General features: G+C 45.2%; 3 protein-coding genes across 3 annotated transcripts; all 3 read right to left on the minus strand.

Annotated features, from left to right (window-relative positions):
• Positions 1–603: 603 nt before the first annotated feature.
• Positions 604–1,373, minus strand: LOC101756725. The gene is made up of 2 exons (XM_004960852.1): positions 1,043–1,373; positions 604–910 (listed from the first exon to the last, which is right to left on the minus strand). Exons 1-2 carry the CDS (start codon positions 1,353–1,355, stop codon positions 849–851), a joined length of 375 nt encoding a protein of 124 aa, XP_004960909.1. The 5' UTR covers positions 1,356–1,373; the 3' UTR covers positions 604–848.
• A 590-nt stretch (positions 1,374–1,963) lies between these two features.
• On the minus strand, positions 1,964–5,260 carry LOC101757143 (phosphoribosylformylglycinamidine cyclo-ligase, chloroplastic/mitochondrial). The gene is made up of 8 exons (XM_004960853.2): positions 4,902–5,260; positions 4,336–4,430; positions 4,158–4,259; positions 3,976–4,035; positions 3,076–3,248; positions 2,834–2,945; positions 2,586–2,744; positions 1,964–2,470 (listed from the first exon to the last, which is right to left on the minus strand). Exons 1-8 carry the CDS (start codon positions 5,176–5,178, stop codon positions 2,300–2,302), a joined length of 1,149 nt encoding a protein of 382 aa, XP_004960910.1. The 5' UTR covers positions 5,179–5,260; the 3' UTR covers positions 1,964–2,299.
• A 16,617-nt stretch (positions 5,261–21,877) lies between these two features.
• On the minus strand, positions 21,878–23,922 carry LOC101757530 (zinc finger CCCH domain-containing protein 35). The gene has a single exon (XM_004960854.3). It carries the CDS (start codon positions 23,797–23,799, stop codon positions 22,627–22,629), a length of 1,173 nt encoding a protein of 390 aa, XP_004960911.1. The 5' UTR covers positions 23,800–23,922; the 3' UTR covers positions 21,878–22,626.
• Between the last annotated feature and the right edge of the window lie 479 nt (positions 23,923–24,401).

A 24,401-nucleotide genomic window follows, 5' to 3' on the forward strand; every position in this document is an offset into this window, starting at 1 on the left:
AGCTGTAGTCCGTAGAGCCATCCCAAATCCCACGGCCTGGTCGAGAATGGTGCCGGGAATTATCAAGTTGTTGCCGAGGCCGATGATGGGGATGCTGCTGCCTGCCACAAACCTTATTGTTGGTCCTCGGCTCCTCGCTACCGTGCAGGCGCAGCAGGACGATGGTCCCTGCGTGCCCGCCGCCTGCATCGATATTTTGGCCAACGACAACAAAGGAATCATCATCCCCAGCACGGAGCTGGTGCAGTCGGAGATCATGGCGGGTGCGTACTGCGAGGCCCTCAGGCTGCGCGCAGCGCGTACGCGTGAGGATGTGATCCGCGTCTGCGAAACCGTTAGCCAGCTCAAGAGCATGGGGTTCTTGAGCCAGATGAAGTTTGTTAAGGTCTTGGAGCATGCCACTGCCTGCAGCAAACTCCTCCAATATTGTGTTCCTCACATCATCCTTTGTTGCAAGCGTTGGTTTTCGTTGTTGTTGTGTTAGCCTATATTCGATTCGATGTTGCACAAGGTGTTGTATGATCTATCAATAGCTGATTTTACAAAGTGAGAAAAGGGGAAGAGTATTCGGACTGGACGTTGTGTGTGAAAGATTCACATTTGTTGCGGTTGGAATTTGTTATTCTCAGTATCTTCGCAGCTATGAGTTGTCATTCTTATCATATACATTGAATAAGGTTGCAAAAGATAAGTTTCGGCTTCGTTACTCTTTATTACAACACCGGACATCTGGGTCAACCAAATTATGGGAGTAGTTTGGGTGTTTGCAGGGAATTTGAGTTGCAGGATTTACACACGCTGCGAAATATTTCTCGAATGAGCCTGCTAGCTCTCCAACAAGTGCTTAACTAGTAGGCGCTCCGTGGTGGAGGTGGCAGCGGCGGCGAGGGTGGCTCTGGAACAACGTAACCTGCTCACAGAAAGCTTTTCATGTTTAGTGTTCACAAGACTAAAAGGAGAAACCACATACATCGAAAGGTACAACAAAACATGAGTGAAGCTGTGCAGGCTATTTTCATAAATACTGGAAATATAAACCGACCTGCGCAGTTGAACCCCACGGGCAATGGATTCTCACATTTCCTTGTGACCTGAACCCACTTCTCGATTTTGATTCGCGCCTTCTCGGCAGTTGTAAGTTTGTTGCAGATGTCCTGGACGTCTGCTTTCCTCACTTTGTCACAGCAGGGAGACGAGCGTTGAGGCATCAGCTCACCTGTTTTCTCGATGTACATCATGCATTTGTGCAACACTTTCGCTTTCAGGTCCAGAACCTGGTATGCCTGTGCCGGGGAAGGAGAGATGGCGAGGACGACCAGGAGGCACGACACCCCTAGTGCCTTAGCACTAGTCATCTTTCTTTTGATGGCCGATGTTGGTAGATGCTTATGGACTGTGGCGACGCATGGGTTCTATTTATAGCAGTTCATGGCCTCTTTCTACTTGATTTGCTTATTTGGATACTGAGTTACGCTGACCATGTCCTAATGATACTGGTAACATATTACATGTCCTCGAGATGGGATACATACCGATAACATATATTGGATATGGGATATATCATATACCAATGACTTATCTTGGAGATGGGATATATGAAGCTGCAGGGAACTCTGATTTCTAGTGTTTGTTAGCATTACTTTTTGATAACTTGAGCATGCTCTCATTTAATTTAGGTGTGGCTTAAGTATTCTTGGTGCATGATGGACAGACAACCTTTTTCTTTTTTGAGAAAGATGGACAAACAAGCATTTAATAACAAGCCTACGGCAAGTGTTGCGTGTTTTAATCATGAAGCTCGTTTTCCAATTTGAGCAGAATTCAACACAAAATCCTCGTTCCAAAGAAGGCAAGCGTTGCATGTTGATCACTTGACCTCAAAAATCACTTGCACCCAAACCAGCAGTGTTAGCAAATCGGTTTACATGTAATATATAGGCGAAGTATGTGTAGTTGCTTGCAATTGATTAAAATGCAGGTTAAGACCACACAAGCTCTTTAAATTTACTCAAACAAAACTGATACTACTCCCCAGGAAATCCTGGACATCTGTGCATTTCCACAAGCGCTCTTCTCAACAAGATCCAAATACCAATATCAGCCGTTTAGGGGCAAGTTCTCGTGTAACGATTTAAACATTATTTGGTTACCCCCCCCACGTTTCTTGTGGGAGTAGAAGTGGAGAACCACTATCACCGGAGAACTTAAACCCCTTAAGATTATGCCTACATAAACTGGACTGCTTTGCCCAGACGACCAGTAAGTCTCAAGCCGCTACAAGCTATGAAGGCTTAAAAGGTCAGACGTAATGAACCCCCTCGCCCTCAATCACCTCTCCAATGCGATAAGCATGATTTGATCCACGGGTGTCCTCGATAATTCTGTCAGCTGACTCTCTGCTTACCACAAGAACCATTCCGATGCCCATATTGAATGTTCGCCGCATCTCTGCATCATCAATGTTTCCAACCTATGAAAGTCAAAATGACAAGTGTTAAAAGACTATTGGAGCTAGGAGCAGAGAATTCAATGTTTGCAGATGCTGAAAAATCATAGGCCAAAGCTCATGATTTGTTAGCTCTAACCTGTTGAAGCCACTTGAAGACAGGCGGCACTTCCCATGATCCAGTAAAAATTTTCGCCCCAAGTCCAGAAGGAAATACTCTAGGGATATTGTCCGTAAATCCACCACCAGTAATGTGGGCTAGCCCTTTAACACCACCCTTGCTAATTATCTCAAGTACCTTTTTTTTGTTTCAAGTGGATTAAAAGTTCTTTAGAAGTCAGAAGGATATATGATATATGGATCACATAAGCACACCATTGAACCAACCTGCTTAACATAGATGACAGTTGGTGCCATAAGAGCTTCACCAACAGTAGTTGTTATGCCATCATTTCTTGGGAGTTGGTCACTCAATGAAAGTCCGCTTTTCTCCAGTACTCTTCAACATTAAGGATTTTTCAGCCATCAGTAATTAGATGTATTAAAGAGTAGTAAGGACAGTAACTGAAAGAAAATAAATTATAAACCATACAAATTTGAAACAGGTGGAAATCAAAAAGGTACAATACCTTCTAGCAAGAGAGAACCCATTAGAATGAACCCCACTGGAAGGAAGACCTATAAGGACATCTCCCTTAACAATGCTTTTTCCATCGATGACCTTATCCTTCTTCACTCTACCCACAGCAAAACCACTTAGATCATATTCACCCTCCGCATAGAATCCAGGCATCTCTGCTGTCTGTAAATGGTCAATTGATCCATAATCAGTTCCAATTGTTTTTGGCTTATAACAAAAGTAATCCATACATATAGCTCAGGTGTTTGAATCAATGTTAGATAGACAGGTGGATTCATTTGGATTTTTACGAAATCAAGAACATAAACAACCAAACAGTCTGAATATTGTCAGATTGAAGTTTCTCAGTTGGGCATTCTGATAACCTTTGTAAATACGCTATTATAAATCTTAAGATAACAAAAAACTATTTCCATGATGCAGAAATAAAAGGATATAAACAACCAAACATTCTGAATATTTACAGACTGACATTTTTCAGTTGGGCGTTCTGATAACCTTTGTAGATAAGCTATTATAAATCCTCAGAGAGCAAAAACATATTTCCATGATGTGAAACGAAGCTTACTACCAAGACATGTATAAGAACTAAGACATCAAGCAAAAATGGTCAAATTTGTCTGTCAATACCACAGTGGAAGACATTTGATCCATCCTTCGTAAACTACGCAATTATATATCTTAAGACAACGGAAACCTATTTCCATGATGTTGAAACTACGCTTACTCCCGATACATGTATAAGGACTCAGACATCAAGCATAAATGTCCAAATTTTTATGTCAATACCACAGTGGAAGAGATATAATCTATCCACATAAAGATTTTGTGACTTGCTAGACACCAAAAGGTTAAATTGTTGAATCATTTTAATTTCAGAAAATCTCACCTCCCCTCCTAGGAGAACACAATCTGATTGTTGGCACCCATCCACAATCCCCTTGATAACCTACATAGTTCATAAAGAAATTACAGGCAAAATCAAAATGTCCATGAGCATAAAAACGACAGAATAAGCATTAAAAAGGAAATTTTGTTGTGTTTAAGTGAGCAAAAAAATATTGATAGTACCTTCTCTGCAAGGTCAACATCAAGCTTGCTGGTAGCATAGTAATCTAGGAAGAACATTGGTTCTGCACCTGAAGTTACAATGTCATTGACACTCATAGCCACCTGCCACGATGACCTAAAACCATTCAGTAACTGTACCACATAAGGAAAACAGTGCACATAGCAAGTGGGCACATACCAGGTCAATGCCAATTGTGTCATGAATACCAGTTTCAAAAGCAAGCTTCAGCTTTGTCCCTACACCATCAGTGCCAGCAACAAGGTAATGATCTCCTGTTCAACCAAAGAAACAGGAAAGCAATCAATATTTCAGAAACTCTAGAAAGGACCAAAAAAATGGCATAAGTATATTGCTGCATCCAAGTGAGCAGCAGCAAACAAACAAGTCAGACATGTCACAGAGAGCATCTCAGCATAATCCTAATTCATAACTAATAAGTAACGTCGGACTTGTCACACTGACACATCTCGAGTAAACAAGAACCGTGAATATCGTTCATTTTTTCACTAGCTAAAATCACTTAAATTGTTTGCAGTTAGTCACCAATCAAGGCCTTGCGTCCAAGCGCAACCACAGTACACAATGCTTACTCCCCGCGCTTGAGTTGGGGATTGCCGCACATGCAGCAAGAACAACCCTTAAAAAAGGGTTTATTTTTTCCAACCAGAAAGAAGCACAGAATAGAACTCAGCATAACAATGAGGAGGAGAAGTTAGCAAAGCTAAGGTGATGACAGTGAATACCAAAAGGGAAGAGGCCGCCGAAGCCGCCAATCCCGGGTGCCATCTTGCGGATACGGCGCACGAGCTCGGTGCCGGCGTCGATGTCCACGCCTGCGCCCTTGTACGTCATGCCCTCGTCCTCACCGCTGGCGGAGGAGCATGCCACGGAGACGCGCCGCATCCCCTCGCCAGCCTGCGGGAAGCTGAGGCGCTGCGGTTGGCGAGGTCCCCGGCGAGCTGAGGGGGCGGGAGAGTTCGCCGGCCCGCGGAGGAAGCTGACGAGGCGGGAGGTGGTCATGGGGAGAGGCGGCGGGAAGAACAGCGCGTGGCGGGACGCGGCGGCGGATGCGGCGGCGCCGAAAGCGATTCTGCTCGCGAGAGGGTTGAGGCATCGTGCGGTATAAAAAGGGAGGCGGCGTCATTGGGCCGGGCTAAAAGGGTGAGTGGAAAGTTGTTGGCCGGTACGGCCCACTAGAGCGAAATTGGGCCCATTCTTCCTAATAGGGTCGAAAAGCATTTTTACCCTAAAAATGGTTGAAACGCATAAGAAAATGCTACTAATGGGTGGCCTGCTGGTTCAATTGAGAGAGAGGCCTATTGATGGGCTTCTGGCCTTCTGGGTTTTCGACTAGACTGTAATGGGCTGACATGGCCACATGGGCCTGTTCTTGTCTGCTGTTTGTTGTTATGCTTTAGAAAGGCCTCTTTACAGCGCCGCGTCGGTTCCTCTGCCCGCGATCATCATCAATCTCCCGTCCGTGCCTCCGCCGCGCCGCGCGTCAGTGCACGCAGAGGCAGCGACCTCCGCGAGGGCTCTGCTCATTAGGGTTTGCCTTCCCATGCGTCCTCCGAGACGCGGCTTGCAAGGTGGGTGCCGCTTTGGTTCATTGTAGCAGGTTCATTCTACTTTTTAACCATTGGAAAATTGATGAGCACTGTAAAATTTCTCTCATCTTGTCGTCTGCTTGCTGGTGGTTTAACCACTCCAGTTCGACAATAGAATTATGTTCTCAGTAACTTGAACCAGAACCATCCATAGGTGTTGGCATCATTACTGGTGGTCCGCTTGAAAGCACTGAGTACTTGTGTATGAAATATGATCCTAGAGTGAAATGCCGTTCACAGGCTTCAACCTAGAAACAGCTGCTTCAAGAAACTAAATACCTAGACTGTATTCCTGTGATCATGTTGATATGGTCAATGTTGTACAAAGCGGTATCCTTTTATAGTGCGAAGCAAAACTATATCTTCAGTGAAGATGAGTAAAGTTCAGTGAAGTATGTCTTTTGGAAGTATGTCTATATTACTCAGCTTCCTTGCACTCCTACATTTCGTCGCTCTCGTCATCTTTTCCGTACCTATAAAGCTCCTGCAGAACTGGGAAAAATTGTCAATTCCTGCTGAATCTAACTGAAATGCATCAAAGCAAGACATATAGCTTATGCCGGCGTTCAGGCCCCGCAGAGCACAGATCCGGCGTCCATACAAGCGGATCCGGCCTTCCCTGAGAAGGATCTGGCCATCAGCGCGCCGCCGCCGGGGCAAGAAACTAGGAGGGGGAGGAAGAAGGGGCCTGGGCGAGAGGAAGGAGCAAGGTGGCCCCGCCGCCGCCTTCCTCGCTGCTTGCCCGGCTTCGGACAGGGCAGCTCCGGCGGCAGTGGAGGCAGGGAGGGAGGGGGACGAGGGCTGGGCGGCGGCGGATGGGGTGGCCGCCCGAGTCGCCCTGAGCGGACGACGCGGGGGAGTTCTGCGTGTGCATGGGCCCTATTCGTTTATTTGCTAACAAAGAGGCTGTTGTTACAGTTTTTGTTTTGTGGACATGTCTTGCTCCTCAACTTTGATTAAGATTTAACTGCCATTCAGTACGTTTAACTACCATTCATGTCCACTAGTTCTGCCTTGCATGAGCCGACCTTAATCATATGCTACCAGAGAATCGTACTAGTAGAAGACTGTACAACAGTAGCAAAGTGTCTCGTCGTACTATTACCGGGCTGGCAGAAGGCTTCAGATCGGCTGATGACCATGACATGATGAATTGCCTATAAAAATCATGCTTCGTGATCGATTCCTTGATTCCGGCTTGATTCCTGGTGTGCTAGGTGTCATGGACAGATCGTGCTCGGTGGCGGTGGCGATGCCGATTGAAAGCAGCCGTGGCCGTGCGATGCAGACATTCAGCATGGCGACAATTTATCTTTCTCAAGGTAGGCAGTCAGTGCACTAGCTTCCCACTTTAGCAGCATCACGCATATCGTACCGTCCTTTGATATCTTGTCATCGAATTCTGCCGTGTAATGTGTGTTGATTGCCTTGATGGAATTTGATACTTCTGATAACTTCAGGATCAAGATAATTAACCTTTGTCTACAAGCAGTTACATTACATGCCCTCCACTCCATGGGTATGTGATCGATCAATGCAGAGATAGAGCAGGCCGGTCCAGCAGCTCCAGATCAGATCCCTCGTGAAAATGAAACGCAAGAGCTGATTTTTGCACTCATGATTTGATGCATCGACGATGGCTTTACCTGACCCGGAAAGGGACTCAAACCATTGGAAGATGTGGCACCCTTCACATCTCACCGGGTGACTGGGGAACATGTTGCCCTCTAAATGTGCCACACATGGACGGACCGGGATCACTGACGCATGACGCAGGGGTCTATTTCTTTGCAGAATGCAGGGTCCTGGCTCAGAAAGCGACGGCCATGGACTCGATGGAGCTCCCAACGGCTGCAAAACCTTGTGGACTCATCAGGTGACACCTGCATCTGCCGGTGCAGTTGCAGTAGCACACAACAATAATTCAGCATACATTATGTACATGGGGGCATCTTTGGAATCTGAAAGTATGAGCCAGAAGGATCCAGCACCAGTGTTAAGATCCATAATTGACTAGACTGTCCTTGCACCGATTGCGATTTTGAGTGACGGGTTCTTGTGGCTTTAATTGCTTGTTTCTTCAGAGTTCACAAAAAGAAGCTGTTCCTGCTGCCGGTTGCTTTCCTGAGGATGGGCCTAATTATGTGTCTGAATGTCACTGCTGAGCACTGATACGGCTGGTCAGGATACAGTATATGGTGCCTGAAGAAAGCCAGTTATCGCGTGACGGTGCTTTAATTTGCTATCAGTTATTGGGGAGCTTCGCGCTTAAGCACAGTTAAAGGCTAATTCTTCCTTTTGACGTGTGGTGGCATTGCAAAGCTAACTTGGTCAGGTGATGATGGATATGTGCACTCCATGACTTCGATTGGAGGATGACGAATGTGTGGTATGAAATAATTGGTAAACTCCTTTTTTCGCTTCGGACTACAGGATTGTTCTGACACAGTCAAATATTTCTTTTCACTATAGTAGGATCATACAGTTAGTTTGTGGAGGAGGATAACCTGCTGTTTTTAATAAATATTTGATGTCTCCTCTATTCTGGGATTATGTCCCTTGTGACGGCATCAAGTTTTGCAATGTACTTTCGCTATTTTCAGATTGATTTCGCACTCGAGTGGTCTGCTGGGATATTTTTATCTAGGTAAAGCAGGAAAGGAACACTAGTGGCAGATCTCATTAGTCATGACTGTAACATATAATGCTTTCGTAGAATCGCTTGACGTCGCCCACTGCTCCCTTATTCTCCTCTGGCTTTTCATTTGTCTCATATTCTCTTCACTTTAATTTACAGAGAGATCACTGTTTCTTACCACGCATAATTATTAATTCGGGTGGAGTTATCAGAGGCATTTTCAATCTTATCATAGCCTGTTGAGTCATGCTGTGTAGATGTTGATATTTGTTTTGGTCTTTACTCTTTAGACCTGCTGCTATATCAATCACGAATTCCACGTCCATCATGACTGCCATGGCAGGCAGGTACTGATCTGAACTCTGATGTTGGCTTCGAACTGAATCTTGTGGTTGCCCGTAAAACCTGACTCAAACTGATAGTTAATGTCATGAGTGAGGACTGGTGGTTGCTGTTTCCTTCTGTATGTCTCGACACTTTCTGTAACATCCTGCAATTTTGCAATGCTTGTCTTTGCAAAAAGGTAAAATTCAAAATTTTTGTTGATAGTAGCGTGAAAATTCAAACTATAAGAATGTCTTCATTAAATCTCTCCTAAAATTCCTAAATTAATTTGGATTAAACTGAAAGTCCTAAGATCATATGTTGCTAGAGTGCTATTTGGATTTCTATTTGGCATTTATTTGGATTTTAAATTGAGAGTTCAAATTTGAATTCTAAAATTTAAATTTGAATTGGATCTAAACTAACTGATCTACCTATCCTAACCTGGGCTCTAACCCACCTAAGATATTAGCCTACCCAGCTAACCAAACCCACCAGCCTGCTAACCTACCTAGCCAACCCGCCTAAGCCATTGGGCCAAAGGTCGCCACCCCACCGAGCCGGCCTAGCACCGCGGCCCATACCGCCAGCCTCCTTCATGAAGCCTCCCCACCGCTGCTGCTTAGCAGCAGGTCGTGCTAGTCAGCCGCCTGCACCCCCTGTTCCCGTTTCTTCCCCGTTGTCCGTGGCCGCCCAAACCCTAGCCCTCGGGCTACAAATACCCCGCACCGACCGCCTCCCGGTCTCGCACCGCAATTGGGGTTTTCCCAAGTCCAGTGTCGCCGTCAAAAGAAGGAGCAAGGGAGGAGGGGAATCAGAGGTCGCAGTCGAGGAGCAACGATGACGACGACGTTGCCGCGCTCCCTGCACGGCAACAACCCACCACCGCACCGGCATCCTCTCGTCATCAAGCCTAACGGGCGAGCACCTGCCCTGCGCCCTTGCTCCTTGACCGGGCATCATCATGCCGAGACGTTGCTGCGATCGGGGCTTGACCCCAAACCCGCGTGCTCGCCGCACTTGTGCCCGTGCCGCTGCGTCGCCATTGCTCTGCGCTCCTGCTCTGTCTGGCCATCAAGCCACCTCTCCTTGCAGGTGCCACACGCCACCGCTACTCGCTACCCCCACTATGTCCCAAGCAGTGCGCCCCGCCGCGGCCTTGGAACGCTAGGGTGCCATGCGCGCCAGCATGGTCGTGACGCGGCCATGGTGGAGTCACAGGCCCGCGCACACGCAAGCCAAAGCCACAGCCCGGCAAAGCCAAAGGATTTGCCTTGAACTCGCTGTGGCCGTGCCCTTGCCACAGTCGTGCGACATGAGTCGCCTTGAAAACCGCCGCGGACACGCTCCGCCATCGCTACACGCTTGCGCCGCCATTGAGCCGCGCCGCTACCGAAATTCGGCCAAAGGCCAAACCTTTCTCCTCCCTAGACAGAGCTGCTTGGAGCCTCGTCGTCGTCGAGCAACGTTGGCCGCCTGACAGGCCGCCTCCTGGCCGAGCGCTGCCGCCGCGGAATGCCTCGTGGCATTTCATCGAACGCCCCACGAGCACCCAAAATCCCTACCTGGGTCCAGGCCACACCGTGGACCACAGGTGGAAGTGGCCACACAGGCCACAATGGATCCCGGTGCCCTGAACCTACCTAGCGGCTGCCACATCAAGGGCCACGTGGACTGCCACGTCTGCCTAGTAGCCACCCTACAACTATCCTATAGCCGCCTATAGCCCACACGTGGATGATGAGTCAGCGCCACGCAACACACATACAGACACCACCTAAGCCTAAAAGCTAATTAACAGCTAGTCTAAAGTCAACCTATAAACCCACTGACCCATGGACCCGTTGACTTTGACCCATTGACCGTTGACCTGTTGACCAAGTCAATGCTGATGTCAGCCGGACCCACTGATGATGTCAGCGAGATGCGTGGCGCACTCTGGTGCTGCCACGTGTCCCCCCTTGATTTTTCTTATTTTTGCGAATTATTTGAAAATCCAAAAATTGATTTAAACTTCAAAAATTCATAACTAATTCATCTTAACTCCAAAAATTATGAAACTAGTTTCATAATTTTTCTAAAATCATGAAGCACGCAATAGACTAGTCCTTGTTCTTGTTTGGATCTTCTATGGATCTCTTTTGGATTTTTTTTCTTTGCAAATAGACCCCGGTAATTATGGTAATTGCATAATTAGGACTTGCCGGAGACTTGGAGCTGAAGCCAAAGCCGGAGCCATTCGAGGACCACTACGAGGAAGAAAGCAACTCCAGGTTCACGCCCATTCGATTTGAATACCCATTAGGCATTGCTAACTAGTATGCTAGCATTTTATTTCTTCACATGATGATGATAAACCTTGCATAGCCTACTTTATGCCTTGAATTCTTGATCGACCTACTACCATACTACTATTATATGATGTGTGTGCAATGCTTGCATGTGTATGGGATATTATGGTTAGGATTCTTGGCATGTGCGGGATTAAAACCGGCAAGAGAAGGTGATTTTGGGATACTTGACGGGGGTGAGCTTTACACAAACCAATCTTTGGATTGGGGGCTTGGGGTCTATGTTCGGATGTTCCCTATTTGGTACTTGTTGCGAGTACATGGTTGAGGAGCATAGGAGTTGGGGGTGATACCTAGTATGGGTACCGTTGCGGACCATGTTGTGGTGTCGCTTTTGGAAGTTAGGAGCTCGCCCTGGTCTGAAACCGAGTGGGTTGCCATGCTTCACTAGAATATGTTAAACATGCACACCACTCGCCAAATTATGGGTTTAGGCCCGGGTTGAGACTGGCAAGTGCGGTGCCATACCTGTTGTAGGATAGAGTATTAGTGCAGGGGGAGTGGTGTTGACCTTTTGCCCCCTGATTTGCTTTTGCTGCCGATTGGCCCCGGTGGGAGTGCTTCACAGTTTCGAGGTGGTCCACTGCGGGGGATCGCATCCGAGCCCAGATGCAGGATAGTATCGTAACTCCTAAGTTCTTCGCTCGGTAGAGTGATATTCAGTCGGCTGATCACCGGTTGTCTTACTCTGAGATGGGTCCAGGTGTACACACTCTGCAGAGTTAAAACTATACGTATAGCCGCATCCTCGGTCGTGGACAACCCTGTGTCGCGACGGCTCTCCATTGTTTTTGGGAAATATCTACCTCCCCCTTATAGCTACTTGTGTGTGGTGAGCCGCAACTGCAATCGGGAAGAGGGGAAATTGCTCCCTTTCCATTTAGAATCCGACTGTAGTTATTGAGAGGCGAAGAGAGGGAGTCTTCGCCTCGACCCTAGTAAGGAGATAGGATGTTGGTGGTAGGGACCCTGTCGAGGCAGGTGTGCCCGATGTGATGAGAGAATGGTATGATGGACATGGAAGTTTATTATTTATGCTTGATGTTGTAAAGGAAACCCAAGCCTATTCCTTGACTACTTTTGAATAGTAGTATTAGGCCACTTAAAGCTTGCATACGGATGGTGACGTGGACCTGTCCCATTCCTTGGGGACAGATCGTGAGTGTGCAGGTATGGACTTGGAGTGAAAGTCCGATCATGAAGAATTCATGAAGGAAAGGTCGTGTTGTTTCGCTCAAGGATGCATGTGGTGAAGATCGAAGATGAAGACTTGAAGGCCTAGCTACCACTACGTATGAGTTTTGCTTGTCGTTTAGCCCAAGGGGCTTGTACGGTATTCATATTCTGAGTTGATTCGGATGTAAATATTAAATCTTGTACTCTGATATTATTGTATGGAAATGATACTATGCTGAAGTGAGTTCTGTACGTGATAGCTACTGATCCAGGGACTATCACAAGGGTGCAGGGAGTCGGATTCTCATAAATGAAAATCTGGTTTGTTTCACCATCTGTGGTATACTATGTTTACGCCAATAACCCAACTACTATTTGGTCAAATTCAAAGTGATCAATTATGTGGGTACGAAGAGTTTTTCAGGATATATCTATGGAAATAAAGCTCGTATATTTTCAGGATTAAGCCCAAATGAACTGCATGAACAGCATCAACACCATGCGGTTTACAAATGGGATTATTCCCCGCAGGTTTTAAATTTCTGCAAAATTCGTGTGAAATTTCTATGGTGGTCGTCTGGTCGATCTCATGACCATGAGATAGTAGTATGTATGTGGGCAGTTCCTAATCCACTAGTACCAGGATTCTTGGAGACAGAGACTAAAGTCATCAAAGCAAATTAGTACCCTAACCCTTTAGATTTCCCCCACCCCCCTACACACGTTGACATGGCACACCCCAACGTCTATGAGTTGCTGGTGTGGCATTTTATATGTGCCCCATCAGAGTCTTTGAGGTATGTGGCAGTGACACGTATTGAGGCTATCTTGCGTGGTTATTCCTCTGGGTTCGTATTGACAGGGCTGAAAAGATAAAGGTGATGGACGTAAAGAGATCCTGAACCGGAAAAAGGGGGGAAAGAGACACGAGTGTTGAATTAATCTGCCAGCCCTAATCCTCCTTTACCTCTTAGTCTAGCTTAATTAGGATCAACAGCCAAGTTTGTTAATGCCACCTTGCCAACTTGTATTTTTACCTTTTTTTTAAAGTCCTCGTTCTTCTAGGGAGAAGACCTGCTACCATATTCAATTCTCTAGGTTGTCAGTCCTACTGTTCAAAAAAGTTACATGGAAGTACAAAAAATGTTATGGTGATAAGGATATGCACAAGTATATACATAGTATATTTTTCAGATGATATTATCTCGCTAAATACGGTTTATCTTATCTGTCAAAGCTTCCAATGTTTGATATTGCACACAAGGTAGGTAGTTGGTACATCTAAAGAGTGTAGATAATTTTCTCAAAAGAAGTGTAGATAATGAGTTATGTTATCTCTTCTGTATCATATATACTATGTTGGCAGTTACATTTTCTCTCTCCTACACAACTAAAAACGAACTAAAATGTTATTACATGAATGGTACTCATATAAAGGAGCATCATCAAAATGTTTTCAGAATTTGTCATATGTTGCTACGACATTCAAATCAGATTTTATCTGCTTCTTGTTTTGAAAAGCAATCAAGTTATTTTTGTCGCCACACAATTTTTTTTGGTTTGTTAAAAATCACTGCAACTGCTTCAGCAATGCTTTATATCATAAGTTCAGTTCAAATGCAACAATTTTAACAAAAATAATACAGATCTGCGGTACAAGATCTTCGGTCGCAAGAGCCGGCTGAGCTTTTAAGGCTAGTTGTACTTTATCTGGAGTTAAATATGCTAACACTATTGTTTCTTTTCAAACCCATGAAATACGCCTTCCCATCCATCTATGGTGGTCACTTTCACCAACTTGGTCTTCTCCCACTGCTTATCGAAATCGATGCTGCCGGCTGATCACACGACACACGAGATCTAACCAAGTCATCCTTTCCGTTTCCTTGTGCCACCTCGCTTCTATTTTTATGCTCCCAAAGTGACTTAGTTATGGAACTTTTGGTGTAGCGTTGCATGTCTTGTAGTTTAAGAGCACCTACTTAGTACAATATTCCACTCCTTGCGTAGGGTTTCAAAAACAATTTGGAAAGACCAGTACTGAACAGTATAGTGCATTCATAGACGATCTTGCTAGTATATGATCGGTAAGGCGATCGGGTAGTAACTATCAAGACCTTTCAATCCTATACGTATTTTCACATGACAAGGAAAAAGCACAAGAGGATGGAGACTTCTTTCTTTAATGCAATTTTGTTTTTAAATGTGATGTTTATTTAAGTTGATTGGACAAGATAAAACAAAGTTCCTCAACTCGATCCACTAGCTTAGAAATTTAGCTAGGGATTAAAATTTCCCCGAAGTTGACATGCACAAACTTCAATGGATTGCATAATGATCGAGGTGCTTGTGGTTGTTGGTAGGGTAGATATGGAAGATATTTGTTGTTCTATGAAAAATATCACCATTTCTAGTCTACCTTGCTTCAATAGAACCGTCACTAGTGACTATCGTTCAAAATTCAAGCGTTATTTTAGCTAAAGCTTCAAGTAACACATATTGAAGGAACATTATGGCGCGATGCAGAGGGTAAAGATTATGATTATAGATAAGTAAGAAGTTCATTTTTTTACCATCGAACTATCACTTGAGTTTGATTTTAGTCATCCAACTCCAGAAATCTTTAACCCAACTATGAAAACCACCGTTCACCTTTCCTTGGAGTACCTAGCTAGTCAACTTTGATTGATCACCACCCAGGCACTGAAGGAGCTCTCTAAGGCCTCAAGCTCACGTGGGATCATGAGTCATCGATCTTTGGACTCAACCGAGGGTGATGTGGTTGCGATTATTTCTGTTGGTAGTTGTAGCCATTTTCATTTTTAGGTGTGGTGTTGTCGGAATGACTGTAGCTTTTGCTGTACTCCTCCTCTCGTTAAGGGTGGTGTACTCCCTAATCTGGGTTTTACTTCTGTATCTATTAAATATAATAGGTGTTTTTCTGCCTCCCTGCATTGTTTTAATAAAAAAATTATGGCACTCCTAACTCACTGAAAGTTTATTGATACATACTCAGAAGCATTCAGATCCTTCTTTTTCACTCAGTTTCTTGTGCTCAATGCTCACCTTTGTTGTTTATTGTGCATTGTGATTGGAAAGAGTGAAAGAAGGTGCATGTAGACCCATTGGATGTAGAGTAGCTCGACAGGGTTCTGTCCAAGACCAGTTTGTTGTGTTCCGAGTAGACTTTGCCTCATGGTCCTTTTTCTTTATTTATATCTTGCAACTGCCGGAATTCTTATTCATCTACAAATTTGCATGGTTAATTCTTACAGTGCATAGTGTATGGAGTAATTGTTTGAGAACCTCAAAGATTTAAAGACCCAGCTATAAAAAAATGCACTGCATCACACTTGCACCATTATACATTATTTATATCATCATTTGAAGGTAGCTTCTATGTCAAAATTCATACGGCTACCAAAAAAACTAATGTCGCAATTGAATTTATGATATTATGCTTTTTTGTGAGATCTAAATAATATTTTACTGTTGAATTTGTGCAGATACGCCGGTCAAATGGGATGGACATGTGAGTTAAATATGATTAGCGGCTTAATGCAATATAAGTTACTCACACCGTCCCAATTTATAGATCGTTTTGACTTTTCTAGGTGCATAGTTTTAGTTATATACCTAAATATATACTTTTGTGTAGATACACAGTAAATACTATGAATCTAGAAAGCCAAAACGATATATAAGTTCAAGGTAGGGCGTACCTTATGCACGGAAAAGCTACTGTTCAGAAATGCACACATCAGTAGTTCTTAAAAAGAAGCCATCAATATAAGCTGAAACTAGTTGTTTGCCGAAACTTTGTACGCGAAGCATTTTCACTTGCATTTGCCCTTCCTCTTTCCATCAAACGCATTGAAGAAAAGCAAGGGGCCGAGGAACCGAACTGTCCTAGGTGATCAACTCGATCTGATGTGCCTGCTGTTATGCGGCTCTGCACCTGCATGCATGGTGTGTGGCGTCCAATGATTCCCAATCATGGTCGACGCTGCAAAGTCGTATGCTTTCTCGGAGGTAAAGATGAATACACCATTAGATCTAGTACGTTGGTAGCAAGTAAAAGCAGCGGCAGTTAATGGAGCTTTTTTTTTTTGTTTCTTCCAATAACTGTCTTCTGCCTGACTTGAGCCGACGAGACAAGAGCCAGTCAATGGAGCTAATCACAGCTCAAGCCCACAGCTTTAGAAAAGTTGCTCTGATCGTCACCAAACTGAGTGCCAAAAGACTGTGGATGCTTGGATTATGTGTGCTGAAACTGAAAGAGGAGTCGTTCCTCGGATACATCAAAGATGAAACTATGGATGATGCTTGGGTTATGTGCGCTGGACTGCTGGATTATTTCTACACGGCTTTGTCAAACTGTGGATTGTGAAGCTAGGTGGCGTAGAAAAGAGGTAAAAATTGACTGCTAAGGTTTATCTACTATAGAATATTAGGTAGACTTGCATAGCAGCCTTGAGAAGCATGCAGTAGCAAGGGGTGAAGCTTTTTGGCGCCAGAGATAGTGACAACCTTATCCGCGGGAAATCCTCCCAACTGCACTTCAATCCACAGGGCGCACGCGGTCGCCGTCCACCTAGGAAGAAATTAACAACAACAGGCACGCATGCTGAAAAAATAGAGAGATTCGTAGAAGATATTTAGCCTTGGCGGCAGTAGCAATCCTATCCTTGTAGTACAACGTTGTAAAGAATTGCAAGTTGCATGAGGAGAGCCGGACCGGATATGCATGGTTGCAAGCTACTCCCTCCATCCCATAAATCCTGCATTTCTAGAGTTCAAAATCCGTTCCGGAATAGTCAAAAGAATGCTTGCTGAGCAAGTACAGTGTGGCTTTTAGAATTAGTTTACCAGTAGTTCATGCGCTTTGACCCTACCATGACAGTGAGATGCCATGAATCGATCTATTCTTAGTTATCCGATCGATCGATACCTTGGCTTGATGTGGACTATGTACGTAGGTAGCAGGAAGTAATCAGCGGCAAGCAGGAAATTTGGATACGAGGTGCTGAACTTTAGCAGGGTATATCGGATGTTCTGATGCTAATTAGGAGGATTAAACATAAGTTAATTATAAAACTAATTGCAGAACCCCTTGACTAATTCGCGAAACGAATCTATTAAGCCTAATTAATTCACCATTAGCAAATGGTTACTGTAGCACCACATTATCAAATCGTGGACTAATTAAGCTTAATAGATTCGTCTCACAGATTAGACTCCATCTGTGTAATTAGTTTTGTAATTAGACTATATTTAATACTTCTAATTAGTATCCAAACATCCGATATGACGGGTGCTAAAGTTTAGCACATGGGAGCCAAACACCCCCTTAGTTTGTTCTCGTTTCAAAAATGTACTTAATTTATTTATACTAGTCCATCAACCCGTGCTCCCGCACGGGCTAATTTTTTAAGAAGCTATTGTATTTGAAAATTATTTAAAAATTAAATTCCTAGCTAATAATCAAAATTGTTCACCAACTATTCTCTTATTTTTCAATACTTCAACATAATACTTATATAGATATGTACCTATCTTTGTCCAGTTGTGATTGATTTTTAAGTAATAATTACTCTATGCACGTTTTCATCCATATTCGTACTTATTCCATTTTGTATCACACCTCCAATCCTCCATACATTATGTTTAGCATACAAATCAATATTTTTCATTGATTCCTCACATACATGTATAAATGGTCTAAATGGTGGTAGTCATCATGTGTATATACTTTAACTTAGTATTTTTATATTAACAATGACATAAATAGGTAATTTAGAATCATATATTAGTTTACTTTTTAACATTTCTGTATGATGCACATGAAGATAATTAGATTAATATTTAGGTGTTTACTTTAGGTTATTTTTAATAACAACACACGTGGGTAACATGGATAAAATTTTAGAATGACATTTTAAGTTATACTTTATGTGTATTAGTAAATTGAATGAAGATTATGGGGTTACTTTAGGTTATTTTTTATAATAGCTAAGCTCGGTAATTTAGATATAGGTTTAGAGCTCATTTTTGAATATTTTCACAATGACAGTGGAGGGTAACTTTTTAGAAAATATAATAGATCAATGGCTATGATTATTAGATTTTACAGGATTGGTGTTTGATGTTTTTAATTTTTATGAGAATTTATCTCTTTTTTCTAGCTTGTCTCGTGGGAACTAATGCGGAGTCTCCAATGGAAAAAAATAAGACTACATTGCTACAAAACTATTACCATAAGCTATCTCTCATTCGTTAAATATTCAAACACAATACTTATGTAGATATATACTTAATATCTTCATCCAATTGTGATAGATTTTAGTTAGTAACTACTCTATAATATTTTCAACCACATTTATAATATTTAACTTTTCACTTTGCATCGCAGGTATGCGCTTGAATTTGTTTAATGAATCCTAAGTTTGAGATACAATTTTAGCATAGAAATCTATATTCTCATCACTTTATATCCCTATAAATGGTTAGTATTCTATAATATTTTCAACCATATTTATAATCTTTGACTTTTCACTTTGCATCGCAGGTATGCGCTTGAATTTGTTTAATGAACCCTAAGTTTGAGATACAATTTTAGCATAAAAATCTATATTCTTATCACTTTATATTTTATAAATGATGACACACCTCATGCGTATAGACCTTAATTATTATATCGTATACTAATAGTGAAAGATATAGATGATTTAGAAATATATTGCTGTATATTTTTAATTAAGGTTATTTGATTCAAACGTAGGGTTACCCCATATTATTTTTAATAATGGCATGTGTGGGTAATATAGATGCCAATTTAAGGGGTTCCTTTAAGTCTTTTAAGTAATAGTGGTAGGCAATTCAATTGCAAATTAGGGGTTATTTAAATATTGTTTATAATGGCATAAGTGGGTAATTTGGATGAAGATTAGGGGGTTACTTTAATTTATTTTATATAATGGCAGAGGTGGGTAATTTATATGTAGATTTAGGGGTTACTTTAGGCTATTTACATAATAGCATAGGTGGGTAATTGTTTAGAAAACATAATAGATTCAAAAGGCTATAATGATTTCAATCTATCGATCGATCAATGTTTTGCTTTTTTTTAAGAATTTCTAAAATTTCTCTTTTTTCTAGACTATCCACCTAGGAATTCTAGGTGACTTCACATGTCTTAAACGAACCTCCCATGGTAAGATTTTTGTCGGAGTGTGCCAATTTGGCTAGCCTATTTTCTGAATCACCCGCGATCGATGCACAAAGGCCTGCGCCTGCTGACTTTTTCGCGGATGACGATGAGCGGAGAGCGCGGGTACGGGCTGTTCGTGGCTGGTTTTTCCTCCCCCGACGTCCAATCCTGATGGCGACGACGATGGACAACAGTAGTAGTACCAGTTTGCGTGCTGCCGTTGAATCACCGGACCAACGTTCCTACTTAAACAAAACCGCAGTTTTAATTTAACTCTTCTACGTTAGTTAGCGACAGTATAGAAATTCAAGAGAGCAGAGACCGTATAACTGTACAAATGTATAGTACCAGTACACTACAAGTCTACAACAGTAGAGGTACAAGCTACGATAACGTGGAGTAGCTAGATGCACGCACCGTCGCACCCTACCAAATCCATCGCCCTTTGCCTTTGCATTATATTCTCCAGGGCTGCTTTGCCTTTGCATCTCCGTATCTGTAGCGGTAGGCGTGTAGGGCCCCCCCTCACCGGCCTGGATCATCACCCAGTTCGTCTCCCCTTGGCCCTGTGCCCATCCACCCAGGCCATGGTCCATCTCGTTGCAGGAAAGCAAGGCAAGATCGGTGTGCGCCATTGATTGCCTCCCGATCAGGGGCCGCCTCTGATGCCCTCCCATGCCTCCGGTGCACGGCCCTGCAGCTGCTCCTTCCCCCGCGCGCTTTACTTCGCTCACAAGAACGCCATGACTAGCTTCCTGGCTCACGGTACTGTGCCAAGTGCTGTTGCGACGGATCGGATCACAGTACAGCCGCTGCGGCGCTGCATCATGTATTCATGCCCATTGGCATTCGCAGCCGGTGTGCTCTGGCGCAGTGGCGCTGGATACATCCACCGCACGGCTACCTGTATTTGTTTTTTTTTTTGTTTTTTTTTTTTTGCGAGGAAGCTACCTGTACGAATGAGTTGGAGGAGTCGAACGGTTCGGAAGAAATAATTCCTTCCCATGGAGCCCTAGGAATGTATAAGGCGCCATGATAGAAAGCTTCCCAATTGTAGCCATGCCAACCAGCATGGTGTGGGTGGGCCTAGCGAATGCCTCTCAAAGGAGTAAAGCTTAATTGGAGCTTAATAAAGACTAGCTCGCTGTCTCTGGGAACCCAGCACGTCTGGACATTTCCTCCTCTTCGGATGCAACAGCTCAGGCGCAAGCCCCACACCTCCTACTCTTAAGCATGGAGTGAGAGCAGCGAGCAAGCACAAGGAAAGACGCATCTAGGAGTTCCCTGAATAAAAAAGCAGCGTCTTTCATGCTCCCATGGACCATCATGACACAGCATCCACATCACATCACATCACAATGAGATGGACCTCCTGCAAGTAAACATCTCTTGCCCTTGGATTTCCTTCTTGGGCATTGCTCTTAACCATCTTTCTAACTAGTGATTTTGTACGCTCTCTTTGTGCAAAGCTAATGGTCGGTAGTATGCACACAAACTTTCCTCCGGATTTGCAACTCGGAGATGGAAATCAGGAGGCCAAAAATCGAGTGGCAAGTCGATTGAGAAATATGATAGACAATTAGACATCGACGCTAGTTGGATTCAACAGGTCTGTCTTGAAACGCAAGAGTTTTACATGAAATTTGCACAAAATGCAAAAAATTCAAGTAGCTCACGCAGGACAGCCAGAAAGGGGAGAGCTAAAGTTAAATTTGTCACCCCTAACATAACCGCAGCCAGCTTAATTTATATTAGTCTAGTTAGCAAGTGTTTGATTGTTGTCGCAAATTAATAGCTTCTTATCTTCATGATCATAGCTTAATTGCTTTACATGTCAATTGTATACAGTTTTCTTTCCTAACTTTGCCTAAACTTACATAGCCATTTTTCTGCTAACCGTCCTAGTAAAAAAAAAGTGTGGCAACACTGGGTGCCAATTAAACGCATACCCTAAAATTCTGACGATTTGCCGGACACCTCATCATGATCAGGGGTGATTGCACAAGCTCTGCGGCCTGGAAAGAACACGTACACAAGGACGATGTTAGGCAGCTAGGTACTAGCCATCTGAAGCTGAATTCAATCGGATCCATGATTTGTGCGCTCGAGCGTCTGAGACGACCAAGTAGTAATCGCACGCGCAACAGTGACCGCCGGCAGGTAATCGATTGACGTCGCCGGGAATGCGCCAAGCGGACTCGCCCCCCAGCCACCGGACAGCGACGCCCCGACAGCTCCCGGTACTAGAAGCAAACCACCTCACCGCTCATCGTCGTCGTCGCCGACCCCGGCGGAGCACGAGGATAGCACAGTTAGTTCAAAAGACGAATCCTATTTTTCATCAGGATTCACAGGCCACAGTTGACAATCACTCACATGAGCGATGACCATTAGAAGGGGGACAATAGTGAGATCAACTAATTAACAAGGCGGGGTTTAATTCCTTATCAGCAAAAATAGTACATGGTACAAGGTAGTAAGTACATGCTTCGTACTAAGCAGTAGATCGATCAATTAAGGAAAATACATTGGGTGAAATACAGAGCAGTAAATAACTCGTCGATCTTAAAAAGGCAACAATAACAGAATCAACGGCGGAATAAGAAACAATAAGCATCAACTTAGGACGTTCTGGAATCGCTCGTAGTGGTAGAAATTAGAAGCTCCACCGGCCTGCCGGTCGGCGAGGTCACCGGAGGCGGCCGTGCAGCCGGCGGCGTGGATCAGGATCCTGGTCACCTTCTTTCTTCAGTCTTGGATCGCCGCCATGCCATGCTCCACCTCCACACACACGCAGACACACACACGAACACCGGCACTATGTACATCTACACAACCCATATACATGGTCGTTCGCCATATCTTCTCCATCCACCTCTACCATGTTTTGTTGGCAACTTGTCTCTCTCCCTTCACTGACATGCCACCATCAGAAGCCCCAAAACAAATCAACCCGGCCCTTCTTCTCTGCCTCCCCTCCCTCCAACCACCATCCAAGAATATTCACATAGGAAGGAAGAACATATGTACAAGGATCAGGAGAACCTTGGCAATAAGAAGAAAAAAATAACTTTTTTTTGGGGTTTTTTCTTCTTCTGAATTTTCTTCTCCAGCTGTGCAGCGCTGCCTCCGCTTCCCCCACTTACCATGACTGGACACTCTTCAGTTGATGAGGTCGGAGACCCAGCCGACGTCCGGGGCGGCGGCTGGGGCCGCGCCCTCTGCGTTGGCGGAGGCGGCGGCGTCGTTGGGCACGGTGGCTTCTTTGCTAAGCCGCTCGAAGACTTTCTCGCGAAGGGCTCTCCCGGACTCCACCCTCTCCATCACCAGCTCCTGGTCCCCGATGAGCCCGAGGTTGAGGCGCTCCACGGTCATGACGGTGGCGCCGGAGGGGGTGGTGACCGTCACCGTGGACGGTCGGGTCGGGGTGGACGGGAGGCTGTACAGGGCGGCCGGGGACTTGGGGGACCCGAACGGGTAGCCGGCCAAGAACGAGCCGCCGGACGGCGCCGACCTCGGCGAGCCTCCGCCGCCGAGGCGGAGCTGGCGCAGCGAGGCGAGGACGTCGTTGACGGGCGAGCCGACCCCCGGCCAGGAGCCGCGGCGGAGCGCGCCGGCGGCGTCCGGCGACATTGGCGGGGACTCCGAGGGCGGCGACCTCGGCGGCGAGACGAGCGTGCTCGTCGGGGACGACGACATGATGCCGCTCTTGGTGAGATAGCTCTCGAACGCCTGGCGGCGGAGCGGTGAGCCGTCGTACGACTCGGCGAGCGGCGACGACGCGGCGCCGCCCCTCGGGCTGGACTGCTGCTGCGGCGGGAGGACGCGGAGCTGATCCGGCGTGTGCGCGAAGAAGCAGACGCGGCGGCGGCAGGCGGTGCCGTCCTTGCAGGGCTGCGTCCGGTAGCGCGCCGGGTGGAGCCAGCACTCGAACACCCCGTGCGCGAACTCGCACGCGTCGCCGCGCTTGCACCCGCCCTTGCGGAAGTCCGGGCACGCCGTGCCGGAGTAGTGGTACCGCCGGGGGTCGCGCCGGCGGGCCTTCTCCCCCGGGTGTGCGTACGGGCAGTCCGTCCAGTCGTGGCTCCGGCCCCGCGAGCACCGGCGCACCTTGAACTCGTACATCCGGAACTCGTCGCAGGCGTACGCGTCCACCGCCGCCAGGGCCTCCTCGTCGTCCTCGTCGTACGCCGCCGCGGCCTCGTTCGACGGCAGGTAATGCCGCAGCGCCGCCAGCAGAGTGTACGGCGACGCGTCGTCGCCGTCCATGCCGCCGCCGCTGACCGGCGGCTGCTGCCACGGCGGCGCGTGCGCTCCCTCTCCCATCATCATCATGGTCGTTACGTCTCTTGGAACGTCAGTGGCGGTGGCTTTTGCTGGTGGTCTGTGGCTGCGATCTCGAACTCTCTTGGAGTGGAGGGGCTCTTTTGGCTCGGCCGTGGACGGGGAAGAGGATGCCAGGGGGAGGCCGGTTTATAAACTGGCCATCTAACCGGAGTTATCCGACGGGCAGCCCCTAGGTAACCGGGGTTAACTTGACCGCGGTTAACTGACGGGAAACGGGGAGAGTGAGGGGGTATGGGCGTGCAGCCGTGCACGGCTGTTTTCACGGATAAAAGTTTAGTTACTATCACAATACTAATTAACAATACTAATTAAAAGCATTAAATATAAATTAATTATAAAATTAATTGTATAAATGAAAGCAAATTTGTAAGATGAATCTATTAAATCTAATTAGTTTATGATTTAATCTTGTGATCCTATGGTAAAAATGTGCTAATTATGAATTAATTAGATTTAATAGATTTGTCTCACGAATTAGCCAGATTTATACAATTAGTTTTATAATTAATTCACATTTAATCCTTCTAATTAATATCAAACATCCCTATCTAAAAATTAGTCGACGGATAAACACGCCATGACTAACTCCT

Source organism: Setaria italica, chromosome III (genome assembly GCF_000263155.2).
Source record: "Setaria italica strain Yugu1 chromosome III, Setaria_italica_v2.0, whole genome shotgun sequence".
Taxonomy (NCBI): domain Eukaryota; kingdom Viridiplantae; phylum Streptophyta; class Magnoliopsida; order Poales; family Poaceae; genus Setaria; species Setaria italica.